General features: G+C 39.3%; 1 protein-coding gene across 2 annotated transcripts in view; it reads right to left on the bottom strand.

Annotated features, from left to right (window-relative positions):
• Positions 1–14,018, bottom strand: part of NCAPD3 (non-SMC condensin II complex subunit D3) — a 93,038-nt gene that overhangs the window by 65,987 nt on the left and 13,033 nt on the right. For both annotated transcript variants that reach the window (XM_075564063.1, XM_075564062.1), the window contains exons 4-8: positions 9,931–10,115; positions 9,108–9,275; positions 8,790–8,851; positions 8,513–8,603; positions 7,558–7,691 (exon numbers count right to left, since the gene is read on the bottom strand). In XM_075564063.1, coding sequence (XP_075420178.1) covers positions 7,558–7,691; positions 8,513–8,603; positions 8,790–8,851; positions 9,108–9,275; positions 9,931–10,115 — 640 coding nt within the window. The remainder of the gene's footprint in view (positions 1–7,557; positions 7,692–8,512; positions 8,604–8,789; positions 8,852–9,107; positions 9,276–9,930; positions 10,116–14,018) is intronic.

The raw sequence follows: 14,018 nt of genomic DNA, 5'->3' as shown, positions 1-14,018 counted from the left end.
AAGGAATTTTTCCCCATGATAACAACGTACGTTCTCAATCCTAAGGACAGTAGCAAGACAATCCTGAGATTTTCATTGGAAAACTCACCTCCTACAGTCTAGACCCTACAGCCCTCCTACAGCCTATTGCTCCTCTGTCTTTTGTCTTCCATCGATATGCCTAAATCTAAAAGGGTAGAATTCTTTGGAGGAAGGGTTAGAGAGAAGAAATATTGTCTTCAGAAGGATACAGACCTAGATGGAGGATATATTGAGAAACAACAGCTTTATATTTTGATATTTTTGTTTCATAAAGGTTTCTAGGATTTGGCAACAATACTTTCAGACTTAAGCTTGTATTTAAAGAGTTTGTGACACAGCACCACCTAGTGGTATTTTACTTAAATACTACTTCAGTAAATGTAACATTATGCCTTCAAAACTATAATCTAAGAATTTAACATAATTCTGAGACATGGCCCACTTTTAGAGCTAACTGTATTTGCTCCATTATTTGATTATCACTGAAACTGGTAATATGAACTCTCAAAGAAGAAACAAAGTAACTGTGTTTCCACTTAAAATATCCTCATTATTTCATTTTTAAAAGAATCATTAGCAGAGATTATTGCTTAGAGATATGAGGACAATCTAAACATGATTAACAGATCATTCACATACCACATCTCAAGCCATATTATGTGCTTAGCATACCGACAGGTACACACACTCACATACAAACACTTGTCACTTCTCTTTCTTTCAACAATTTTATTTGGCATATAATTCACACACAATTCCATAGTTCAATCGCATCCAGAAGAGTTGTACGATCATCTCCACAATGAGTTCTAAAACATTTTCTTAAACCTTGTACTCATCCTTATTAGCTCTCTATCTCCCCCAACTTCCTCTGCCATACCCACAAGGAGCCATTAAACCATTACGTTACTGTCCCTGTAGATTTACCTGTCCTGAATTGCATATACAAAAAAAGCATCAACAACAAAAAAACAAAAACTAATCAGAATAAGAAAGATGAAATGCTTCAATAGAAAAAAAAAGAGAATATTAAAAAGTAGAACAAATTTAAATGGGTCATAAGGAAGATCAAATGGTAGGATGCTAAATTTTAACCCGGCTGTGTATACAACAATTCACTGTCTACTGCATTCTGCATGTTAGCAAGGCTACGGTCACTTCTTTATACCACTTTATATGCTCCATGCCAAAGATTCATCACAAGAAGATAAAGAAAGCCAATGGAATAGGAAAGATGTCTTTCCCAATAAAGGCAAGACAAGTCACTGTTTAAGTGAAGTTGAGTGACTTTAAGAGAGAGAAATGTTAATTGATTACAGCTAAAGAAGTAACAACCTGCTTAATTTTTTTCTTTTAGGAAATATATTTCTGAAGAATGAGGAGAAAATTGCTGTGGGGAGAGAGAGAGACAGACAGACAGACTCTGGAGAAGCAAGAAAGAAAAAGAGGCAGAACTTCAAGGAAAAACGACCAAGAAAAATAGATCATCAGTAACTAGATGCTGAATAAAAACGGCAAACAAGAAAAAAAATGGTGTCTTGTCGACCAGCAACAGTTGGGCTATTTTGAATTTTGTGCAGAGTTGTGAAAGGGATGGATCTGCTCACTCAGGATCACAGAAGTGCTCACAATCAAAGTACTCACACCGGAAAAGGTGAGATCTTGCACTCTACAACCCCCTCCCGACCAGAAGTGTGGCCAGCTCTTGACCTCACCCCGTTTCCCAACCCCACCCTCTGCTGTGCATGAAGTTAGAGGCATGCCCTCATAAATCTGGATGGGGTGCAGGGTGTACACCACGGCCACACAAGGATTGCAATGCTCCCTGTGCCTCCTCAGGCCAGTAGAGCAGTGAGTGTTCTATGTGGGCACTTCATCTCCAACCAACCCCTGCACGGCCAGAAACTCGTCACTCCCAGCGTTCACAGGCACTCTTACGTCACCAGGTCCTACCTCAGCCACCTTTCAAGACACCTTCCAGGACAGGCAGTCCCCCTGCCACTATGAAAGGGATCATGTTAGAAGTCCTGAATATATAGAGGAAAACGTAAAACTAAACTCAAAATCATGAAAAAGACTAGTCTTGCTGGTCAAATGGGAAGCAGTGAAACTCCTGAGACTATGGTCCTTAGTCACCCGTGGCTTAATTCTCAGCCAAGCAATAGCTAGGTCTATAAAGGGAGCAGTACCACCAGGGAGGTAGGCACCCTCTAGCATCATTAATCTTCTGATACCAAATGGGAGCAGTTGCCCAAGGACGAAGTTTAGAAGGCAGAAAGTCTTATGAGAGAAAGAGAAACGGAGGTGGGAAACATTGGGGAAAAGTGAGATAAGCAATGTTACATTGCCAGGGTAGCAATTAATGATATTTAACACAATGTCTAAGAATTGTTGGGTGAAAACTGATTTACTCTGTAAACTTTTGCCTAATTCATAAAAAGTTAAATCAACAAAAAACCAACCCCACAAGTTAGCTAGAAATTCTACATCCACGCTGTTGTGCTATCAAGTCGTTCCGACTCAGTGATCCTAGGAACTAAATACACCTTAGTCCACAAAGTAACCTCTGTCTTTCAATAGGTTAAAGAGGTCTTGTGCAGATTTACCCAATGCAATGAGCACTTTGATTTTTGACCTGCTTCCACAAGTATTGATTGTGAATCCAAGCAACAAAATATCCTTGATAACATCAAAATTTTCTGCACTTTTCATGATGTTACCCTACTGGTCCGGTTGTGAGGATTTTGGTCAGTACACTTAGCGGTACTGATACTGAAGGCGGCAGTCCTTGGTCTTCTCAGCAAGGCCTCCTCACTTTCAGCAAGGTGTGTCACAAGTGTATCACAGGTTAACGAGCCTCTCTTCAATCCTGACGCCACATTCTTCTTCATATAATCCAGTTTCTCTGATGATATGCTCGGCATACAGACTGAGTTAGTACAGTAAAAGGATACAACGCGACATGCATCTTTCCAGACTTTAAATCATGCAGTAATTGTGTTGGCACAACTGCATCTTGATCCTGGTACAGGTTCCCCATGAGCACGATGCAGTGTTCTGGTGTTCCCATTCTTCTCAAGGCTATGCCTAGTTGATTATGGCCCACGGCTGAATGTCTTTGCACACACACCAAAAGTAAATATCTGCAGGGACAGTGAATGATTTAATGCTGCTCTTCTAGCCAGCGTCTCTAATTCCCACCGAGCGACCTTTCCCTGCACAGGTCTGATGAGGTGGCATGGGAAGATTCCAGAAGAGGATTCCCTGCAGTGGTGTCCTGCTGTGCATAAAGTGAGCCCTCTGAGAAGCAGCAGGAAGGTTCTCATTACCAGCAACAGCCAGGAGTGAAGTCCATCCTCTGGACCTGCGATCCCTGCGCAAGGAATCTCCTGGATGCAGATGACGCTAAAACACCGGAAGAGCAGTAGCATAGAACAGAGTGATGCACTTCCCATGCCGCAGAGCAAATTAAGATGAATGCTTTGGTGCAGGAGACTGACTTGCGGAGTGGAGTGCCTCTAGCCATTTAATGGGGAACTTGAACTTGCTGACCCACAGAAATGAAGCCGGGTTTTACTGGAGTGAGGCGCTTCTGGGCACTTCATTCAGGAACGTGGGCTTGCTGACCCATGGAAGTGGAGCTGAGTGCCTTTGGGTTGGGCATTTAATTCAGGGAGCTCAGTTTGCTGACCCACAGGACTTGAGCTGAATGTCTTCAGGCTGAGGTCCGTAGCATAGTGTGACACCCAAAGGGGCTTTTATGAGCAGACCTGAAATTTGCTAACATGTATTGGCAAACAACTACTGTGAGCATTTCTCACAAACATTACAATGTGTTAACATCCTTAATAAACCCCGACTTCATGAATTTTGTCTGAGTTTCTGTGTAGTCATTGCAATAAATATTAGAAATTAGACAACATAAAACAGAGGACATTAATTCTGTGCAATTGGCACCAGCAATTAACTGTGATGGCTCTAGACTCAAAGAAGCATTGATTTTTTTCGAGACAGATCTAAAACGGCGTGGGAAGAACTGATTCCTAGAATGGCTGTTTTAGTTCCAGCTACAAGTAATGGCTGAAAGGGGTGACATGCTGTAGCTAAGAGAAGAACAGCTGCTTCCAGAGCAGTGCTTCCCAACCTTCCCAATGCCGCGACCCGTTAATACAGCTCCTCATGTGGTGGGGACCCCCAAGCATGAAATTATTCTCATTGCTACTTCATAACTGTAATTTCACTACTGTTGTGAACCAGGTGACCCCTGTGTGAAAGGGTTATTCGACCCCCAAAGGGGTTGTAACCCACAGGTTGAGAACCGCTGCTCTGGCGTGTCCTGAGGGGAAAGCCTGGTTGATTAATAGGAGACACATGCCTTCTGGAGTTCCCAGGTCATATGCACATAAATAGATACAGTCTAGAGATGGAGAAGTTATTTGAATTTGAGTATTAAAAAAATTAAGGGTTATATGTTTATTTAGCCTCACTCTTAATATTCAATATTTCTCCAACCTGGTCTTGTAATATAGGCAATCAATCACGAGCACAGGAACTTGGAAGGTCACCTTTGGCCTATGTTTGAATAGACATGCTGAAAGGGACATAAGAATTACCTGATCTGGTTTCATCATTTTCTGTATTATTTTTGTGTTTTGATTGTTCATATGGGGGTTTATCTTAGATGTGTTTTGCCATTGGGAGTGATCCTCTTGAATTTTTGTGATATTTTTGTCTGGTTTTCAGGATACGAAACCCAGGATTGATGGAACTATAGTGACAGCAAGTAGAATAAGGGTTTCGTGGCGGGCAGGAAAGGAAGAGGTCAGGAATTACAGAAGGAAATTAATGTTTTGAAAATAATTATGACAGCAATTACACAATTCAATTTGATGTGATTGAACCATGGACTGATATAGTATCTGTATTAACTCTCAATAAAATGGTTTTGAAAATAAATAAATGAATAATTTGAAAAGAAAAGGCTTTTTGGTTAAAGTCAAGAGAGATTATGGGACTTAGGAAGAAAACCTGAGCCCCACCCAGAACTGCTGAGAGGGCAGGAGTTTTACATTTGAAGGGAAGACCTGGGAAGAGAAAGACTTTTCAGCTTGAGGAATTTTTGACCAGTTTCTATTAGCTGTAGCAAAGCAGGACAGTCAGAAAGAGCCCCCTTCCAGGAATGAAAGTTAAAGGGGGTTAGTGAGCTTGATGTACTCATTACAGCAACCACCTGGATCCACTTACTGAGTGGCTTAACCACGGGCCTGCTGGTCTGAAGTGTAGGGAGGCATGTGTGGACTCCCAAAGTTTGCAGGTGTTACCAACAGACCTAGTGTGGAAGGCTAGGCCTGGGATGAACACACGCTGACCAAGTAAAGAGCAAGATGCTTGACTCTGAGAGCCGGCGCACATTGCTGCTGCATGCAGATGGCCAAAGGTCCGATCAGAAAGGAAGACAGCACATCAAGTCTTGCACTGGGTTGCTAGGGGCAGGCAATTTATTTAGAATTTGGAATATTTAAAACGGCAGAAGATAAAGGCATGAAGTGTCCAACTTACAAGTTCTTATGGGTGTGTTTGCCCCCCCAAAAAACCAGATTGGTAGGGGGGGAAGTTAATCCTTCAGTATAAAAGATAAAATGGCCAAAAGAGCCACAGAGTGGTCTGCAGGGGCAGTGAATTATTTCATGTGGATTTTACAGCCATATATATTTTTAAATTTTTTATTACTCATTTTTTGGGCGCTCTTACAGCACTATTAACAGCCCATAATTCAGTTAGATAAAGCATAATTTTACAATTGCTTCCACCATCAGTTTCAAAACATTTTTTCTTCTTTATCTCTTTGATATCAGCTCCCCCTTAGCCCTGCCCTCCCCCACCTTAGCCCCCAGGAACCCTTGCTATTATATCAGTTATTATTGTTATTATTTGCTGTATCTTACACCATCAATTGTATCCATTCCCCTGTAATTCTGTTATTCATTCCCCTGGAGTGGGGTTGCATAATCATCATTGCTATCAGCTCTTCCCCCACTCCTCTTCCCGTGCCCGCAGGGAATCATTACTCCCATTACTGTTTCTCAAGGGTTATCTATCTTAGCTTTTATGCATCCAAGGCTCTTATTTATACAAATGAACATATGCAGCTGTAACAAGATTAATAAGGTGAAACAGACCATAATAGTAAGGGGAGGAAATATTAAAGAACCAGAGGATAGTTATGTGGTTCATCAGTGCTATACCGCTCCCTAGATTTATCATCCCTTCTGTGTGGCCCTTCTCCTAGCGACTTTCCAATTATCTTACAGGTTGGTTTGGGGTCTCCACTTTGCCCATGTAAAGCCATATTCTTTTGGTCTTGCAAAATTCTATGATGTGATCTCCAGCTTAATTTTTATCACCAAGACCATATTTTCCAACTTTTTTTGCATTCTAAGCATCAATAAAAAATGAGGAACTAATACCAAGGGCTGAAGTAGAAAGCAGATGTTTTGAGAATGATGAGGGAAACAAATGTACAAAAATGCTTGACACAATGGATTTATGTGTGGATTGTGATAAGAGTTGTACAAGCCCCCAATAAAATGATTTAATTATTTTAAAAATTATCCGTGAATCATGATTGCAATGTTTTATCAATTTCAGACAGAAGGCATGGGCAGAATTGTTTAATTCAATTTATTCTTCACTAGCTTTATTGGTTGGGCATATACATTTGAATAGTTGTACTGAGAGGACTATATCTATCCAATTTCAAGGAAATCCAATCATAGTCTGCACTGTACTTCAAAAGAGATCTTGAAATGCCCCTTTTGATGATTGCAATGCCATTCCTCTTGATTGTGTCATTCCCAACATAGAAAACACTATCATTTTCTGATTCAAAATACCTAATACTAGTCCTCAGCCTATTAACATTTAGGATATCAATCAATCACTCAATCTTTATTTTGTCCATTTAACTTTTAGTGACTTCCAGTTTTCCTAGAGCCATACTTCATAGTTCAAGTTCTGATTACTAGATTCTTGCAGCCAGTTCTCCTCATTCTGAGTCATGTCTCATCAGCAAATGAAGGTCCCAAAGGCTTGACTCTGCTGAGCTGTCCTCCATTCATGTTACTACAGTTGACTCCACTGTGAGAAGGCAGCTCTGTCCTCAGTAATAGTTTGAGTGTCTTCAGCTGAGGGGCTTATCTCTGGCACAATCTCTGACAATGTTCTCTTTCTATTCATTAGGCCGTCAGCATCTGACAATATTTCAATGCAATCCATAAGGCTTACAGTGGCTAATAAAGGGAACAGCTAATTCCTTTTAATGGTTTATTTTGTCTAGAACCTTGGCTGAAACCTGTTGACGTTGTTATTTGAAATTGCTTCCAGCATCACAGCAACACATGAGCCACCACAGTGTGACAAGATGACAGGCAAGTAGTGGTCTACCTAGATACATGGATATCCGATATCCTGTTCAGCACAGAGCTCAGGGACCAAGGAAGAGTGATAGAGAGTAAAAAATTTAAATATAATCTTTACCTGATAAACTGTACTGCTTGGTTTCTACTATTAATGACTTGTGAAGTTATATTAAGAGTGGTGCGATGAGATCCTTCTCCACCTTCTAACATTAATATTACATTCAGCATTTGATGAAAAATATAACTGATAACCTAAAAGAGAAAAGTCAATTCAAAGTAGGCTAGCAAATCCAAGAGCCTCAAAGATGGTGCTACAGGTGACAGTTCATCATTATTAACCACCTGAAGATAAGGCAGGTTAACGGGTTCTAGGTGAACAATAGTAATGTGCTTCTTGGGCCATTACCAGCTATTTGACAAATGCATATTAAATAAAGTAAACGATATACACATACCTTGAGTATTATACTTTTAGGATCTACTATATGGGATCAAAGTGAGAATAAAACCTTGAAAAGTTGGAAATGTAGAAGGCAGTGAGTTTGGTACTGGGGAGAATTAGTTCAGAAGTGGATGACAGTGGTTGGGATAATTTGAAGACTGCAAGCGATGTGAATGAATTGTACATGTAGATATTTGAACTGGTATATGCTGTCGATTTTATGTTGTCAAGGACAATAAAAAAAAACTAGATTATTGAAACAGAATTAGGACATTAAGATGAATTCTATCACATCTGTACTTTAAACACAAAAGAATGATAAATCTGTCCAACATGTTGCATTATTTTATCAATCCTTTCAAGATAGTTGTCGGAAAGGTAAGATTTTTATATCTTTTGTCTAAATGAGAATACATAGCTAAGTAGGACGTGGAGCCAGAATTAGAAACCAAACACCCCACCACTATCTTCATAATCACCACACTATTATTGCCCCTGTAGATGATCTGAAATGAAAATAATCTAGAAAATGAAAATATCACTCAATCAGATCCTTTCAACATTTTCTCACAGTATATTTTGTATACTTTTAACTCAGCTAGTTATTGCATTTGATTCTGGCTTCCTTTACCTTATTATCTCCTCCTTCATGGATCGGGGAGCACAGCAAATACAATCCATGATAGGCAAGTTCTGGTATGTATTTTGCTTCCACGATGTTTCTAAATAAAGAATGCAAAAGATGAGTGAATTAATAGACCTTAGTATGGAATACTTAACAATATGTCATATTAAAATAAGTATATTTTCAATTTTACCAATTATGATAGAATAGCTTTTGTATTTCCACCAGAGAAAAAATTAATATACTACATTAAATTTGAACACTGGAAGACTTAATGGCTCACCTGATTTGTGAAACATGAACTTCATCAAATACTTGCTCAAAATTAGTTAATGCAACAAAGATCTGGAAAACAACACAAAGAAAAGGCTGAATTTTTCCTGGTCATTAAATATTACCTACACTTTATGCCCTCTGAGGATGTCCCAAGGTCCTTGGATTTTTTTTTTTTTTTTTTTTGCTCCTCACTATCACCAAGTCAATTCTGACTCATCTCAACCCTATAGGACAGAACAGAGCTGGCCCTTTGGGTTTCCCAGGTCATAAATCTTTACAGGAACAGAAAGCCTCATCTTTCGCCCGCAGGACAATTTTTACTTACCTCTACACAATTCTGAACACACTGTGGCTTTTCTTTGAGGGAAAACTTGGGCAGAAGCCTTAAGAAATTCTTGAAAAGACAGACGATGCCATTTCGAATCTGAGAAAGATCCCGGGCAGAAAAACAAATATCCTCCTCCTCTTCTTGCTCTTGTAAAATTATATCCATCTAGGTTGTGAAAAGAAATGCATAGGTAACTTTCTAATAATGCCTAACACTTTGTCCATTTGTTATCAATGAATCTAAACCAAGTCCAGTTGAACTTGAAAGAGTGGCTGAAGCTTTGAACTGATAAGACTTTGACAAAATCCTGTGATTATTCCAGCCTTCCATAACCACGCTGTAAATTGTTGGAGGGCCAAAATAGTTCCTGGTCCTATAATTTTGTGTCAATGAAAATATTCCTTGTTTCTTAGAAGTTTTAAAGTCAATGAACCAGGATTTCCTGTGTACTCCATGAGAATTTGGAATTGATGTCATTCTATGCTCTCCTGTACAAGAGTCCTCAGAATGTTTCAAGCACCCTCACTAACGATGAGATGATATACTAAACGCAGCACCAGGTAGAATGCTTTCTTGGACACTTGGAGCACAAGGATAAGAGATGATCAGGAACTTGGAAGAGAGCTAGCGTAAATGTACTCAATATTATACCAAGTTAAGAGATGACTTAAAAACATACTGGATAAACTGGCCATGTTACATGACCTCCTGGTAATTATCAAAATACCAGAAATCACATTTTAATCTAAGGTCAATCTCTGAATAGATCAAAACCATGGACAGAGAAAGTATATATTTTATTACTCCAATCACTTCTTACCTCAATATCCCGTCTTCTCCGTGGTTTCACTCTCTTTCTAGTCCCTCTTGAGTTACCCTGAGAGCTCTTAGGTGGTTCTTTCTTTCTTTTACGACTCAAGTTAGATTCCTGGGGCCAGCTCTTCTTTAGAATCTGAATGCATTTGTCAAACATCACTGGATGGAACACTTGATTGGCTACACTGCCTATTTACAGAGTAAAAACATATGTTAATTTCACTGTCTAGAAAAGTTCCTATAAAAACAGATGAAGAGTAAAGAAGCCAAAACCAGCCTTTCTGCTGAACTGAATTACATTGATCCTTTATCAGTGGTACCATATCATCTTCAGCTTTAGTGGATGATCAATAGTGCTAAATTAGAAATATATTATGTGACTTCCACATCTAGAAATGATGGACTAGCTGTTTTGAAAACTGCCCTTCTCACAGTGTATAATCATTGTAAAACACTGATCCACAAGCAGCCCACTAGAATAAACCCACAAAATGCAGCAGCAAGCAGTAAAGGGTAAAAAAGCAAGCTTAAAACATAAAAATAAATAAATAACAAAAGTAATTCACTTCTTATCAGTAACCACTACAGTGAAATGTAAATGGACTAAATGATTCAATCAACAGGCAGTACCAACATTGATAAAAGAAAAAAAGATCTAGCTACATGCTGACACCTAGCTACATCCTGAGCTCCAAGGACACAAACAGGCTGAAAGTAAAAAAAATGAAAAAATATGTATTTTCTACACTAAAAAGAGGTAACCATAATACTAGACTAGGTAAATTTAAAGACAAATCTGTTAGAAGAGAGAAAGATGTATAAACAAGTTTGTGCGACGTGAGCTTCACAAGTTCTCTCAGTGATCCATCTGTCTTAGTCTCATTACGGCACCTTCAAAATAAGGTCCCATAAAAAGTGGCTTCCAAGGGGATTAGCGTGGCCAGTTAAATTCAAGGCAGAAAGAACATCTCAGTAGGCTATGGAGAGTTTTTCAATTTAATTCCAAAGGGGCAATCTTGATAGCTTTCTAGGAAGGACAAAGAGGTGACCATAGGAGCTCATTGGGGAGATGTTTTAAGAATATGGGAAATTGCATCTGTGGGGGAAAGGCCAAGAAACTTGTACCAAGGAATGTCCTTTTTCCCTTTATCAATGCCCCTGCTCAGCAAGACAGCAAGGGCTGTCCTACAATAATTTACCTGGAAACCTTACTCTTCCCAACCAATAGTGCCGACATAGCCTATTCCGATTTCCTTTTGTTCTTCAAAAATCAAAGAACGTTTCAAAGGAACACAATTTGAGTACGGCCAGAACGCCCAAACTACCATTTTGATGTGGTAGAAGTTGAAGACTGCAGAATTCTTTGGGTAAGGATCAAACTCACTCATTGCCATTCAGTAACCTGCTTCTGATGAGTCTTCAAAACCAGAACTGAGAAATAATAATTTGTTCAAGTAATGAAACATCTGGAACAATAGCTGCAATTGGAGCACCACCGGGTTAGATTTAGGATAAGCCAGTCATTCAGTAAGATCCATCTTTTTAGTTTGGTAGAGTCCAAAGAGGAGAATATAACAGGCCCATGTTGAGAACCATCCCGTTATCTTTCAAGTCCTTCCTGATGGCAAGAATCTCAGCAATCCCTTCAGGAATATAACATTCTTTGGGCTTACAATTTTCCTAAAAAGAGGCAGTTCTAATAGCTTCGCTTGATTTTTCCTATCATAACACTGCCAAACACAAAATTTTTTTTTCAGTGTCTTCATTTTAAAGCCTGATCCTGGGATTACTTTGGATGCATGTTCAGAAAATTACATTGGAGAGACTATGCCAGCTCTTGATTCTTAGATATGGTATTTCACTATATCTTAAGCTGTTGTTTTTGTGGGTGTTTTTAGGTGTGGTCCAGTCAGTTCCAACTCATAGTGATCCAATGTACAACAGAAAAAAATACTGCCTGATCCTGCGCCACCCTCACAATCATTCTTATGTCAATTGAGCCCATTGATGCAGCCGCTATGGCAATCCATCTTGTCAGAGGTCTTCCTCTTTTGGGCTGCCATGCTACTTTAGCAGGCGTTACATTCTTCTCTGGGACGGGTCTCTCCTAACATGTACCCAGCAGGCGAGATGAAACGGCCGTTCTTCCAAGGCGGTTGGTTTGTTCCGTGGCAGTCCATGGGACGTCCCACTAGTTTCCTCCAGCACCATCATTCAGATGCATCGGTTCTTCTTTGGTCTTTTCAGTCCACGTGCAGCTTTCACTCACAGGGCACACGGTCTGACTCGGGCTCACTTTAGTCCGCTAAATAATATCTTTGCTTTTCAACACTTTAACAAGGACTTGCAGCAGATGTACTCAATGCAATGAATCTCTGAATCTCTTGACTGTAGCTTCCATGTGCACTGTTAGTGGATCTAAGCAAGATGATTGTTTAATGGCTAAGCAGGGTGAAGAGTGGTATGTGGCATATGTTCTATACCTCAAAAACTAGAGTTTATAGTGAAAACTGGTGCCAATATTCTAATCAGTAGGCTGAATACCCACAAACAAGTCTCACTGCCATCAAGTCCATTCTGACTCATAGTGTCCCTATAATACAGGGTAGAACTGTTCCTGTGAGTGTCCCAAACTGCAATTCTTTATGGGAGTAGAAAGCCACAGTTTTCTCCTGTGGTTCAGCTGGTAAGTTCAAACTGCTGACTTGCGAGCTAGCAGCCTAGTGCACAACCCCCACGACACCAAGGCTATGCAATCGCATAGGTAATATGCATAAAATATACACATAAATATATGTATAAAAATACAAAATCCATTAAAAAGGCAGAAGGAGAGGGAACAAGGGACAATATCTATATGGGACCAAGAGGAAAAATGGCAAAGACTTAATCATACTGATAATTCCTATAAGCAAAGATTGCCAGAATGGATTTTAAGAAGCATGACTTCACTATATGTTTTGCAAATAAAAAACCCCTTATATAGGAAAATACAATTGGACATAAGATAAATGCAGGAAAAAATGTAACAAAAACATTGTCACAAGACAATGTAGACTAAATTACAAGGAAGATACACAATACTAAAGGGACCAATAAAGACATAATTCCAGAAAGGTCAATTCATTAGAAGACATAACAGTCATTAGAAGACATAACAGTCATAAATATCTACGTAGATTTCCAAAATCCAGTTTATATGATCCACAAAGTCAAATGCTTTTGCATCCTCAATAAAACACAAGTAAACATCTTTCTGGTAATCTCTACTTTGGACCATGATCCATCTGACATCAGCAATAATATGCCTTGCTCCATGTTCTCTTCTGAATACTGCCTAAATCTGTGACGGCTGCCTATCAATATACTGCTGTATCTGTTGTTGGATAATCTTCAGGAAAATTTTACTTGCGTGGTCTATCAATGGTATTGTACTAGAGTTTGAGCATTCTGTTGGGTCACCTTTCTTTGTAATGAGTACAAATATGGATCTTTTCCAGTAAATTGGCCAAGTAGCTGTCTTCTAAATTTCCTAGCATACGTGTGTGAGTGCTTCCAGTGCTTCATCAGCTTGTTGAAATACTTTAATTGGTATTTCATCAATTCCTAGAGTCTTGTTTATGGTTAATGTTTTCAGTGCAGCCTGAACTTCTTCAGTGCCATTGGTTCTTGCACCTAAGCTACCTCTTGAAACGCTGGAATGTGGACCCGTTCTCTTTGGTACAGTAACTGTGGATTCTTTCCATCTTCTGCGGAGGCTTCCTGCAGCATTCAATATTTTCCACATAGAATCCTTCAATGTTGCAAATCAGGCTTAACTTTTTTTTGAGTTCTTTCAGTGCAAGATATACAGAGCATCTGCTTCCTTTTTGGTTTTCTAACTCAAGGGCATTACACATTTCATTATATTTGGCTTTGATAAGTTTCTCTTTGATGTCATTGTTTTTTTCCGTTTGCTTTATTCTATGATTCAGGGCAAGTTGCTTCTGACATCCACTTCGATCTTTTCTTTCTTTCCTGTCTTTTTAATGGCCTTTTGCTTTCTTCATGATAGTCCTCATGTCCTCCCATAGCTCATCACTTTCAATGTGG

The sequence above is a fragment of the Tenrec ecaudatus genome, chromosome 12 (genome assembly GCF_050624435.1).
Source record: "Tenrec ecaudatus isolate mTenEca1 chromosome 12, mTenEca1.hap1, whole genome shotgun sequence".
NCBI lineage: Eukaryota > Metazoa > Chordata > Mammalia > Afrosoricida > Tenrecidae > Tenrec > Tenrec ecaudatus.
This window is presented reverse-complemented; position numbering and strand designations above follow the sequence as displayed.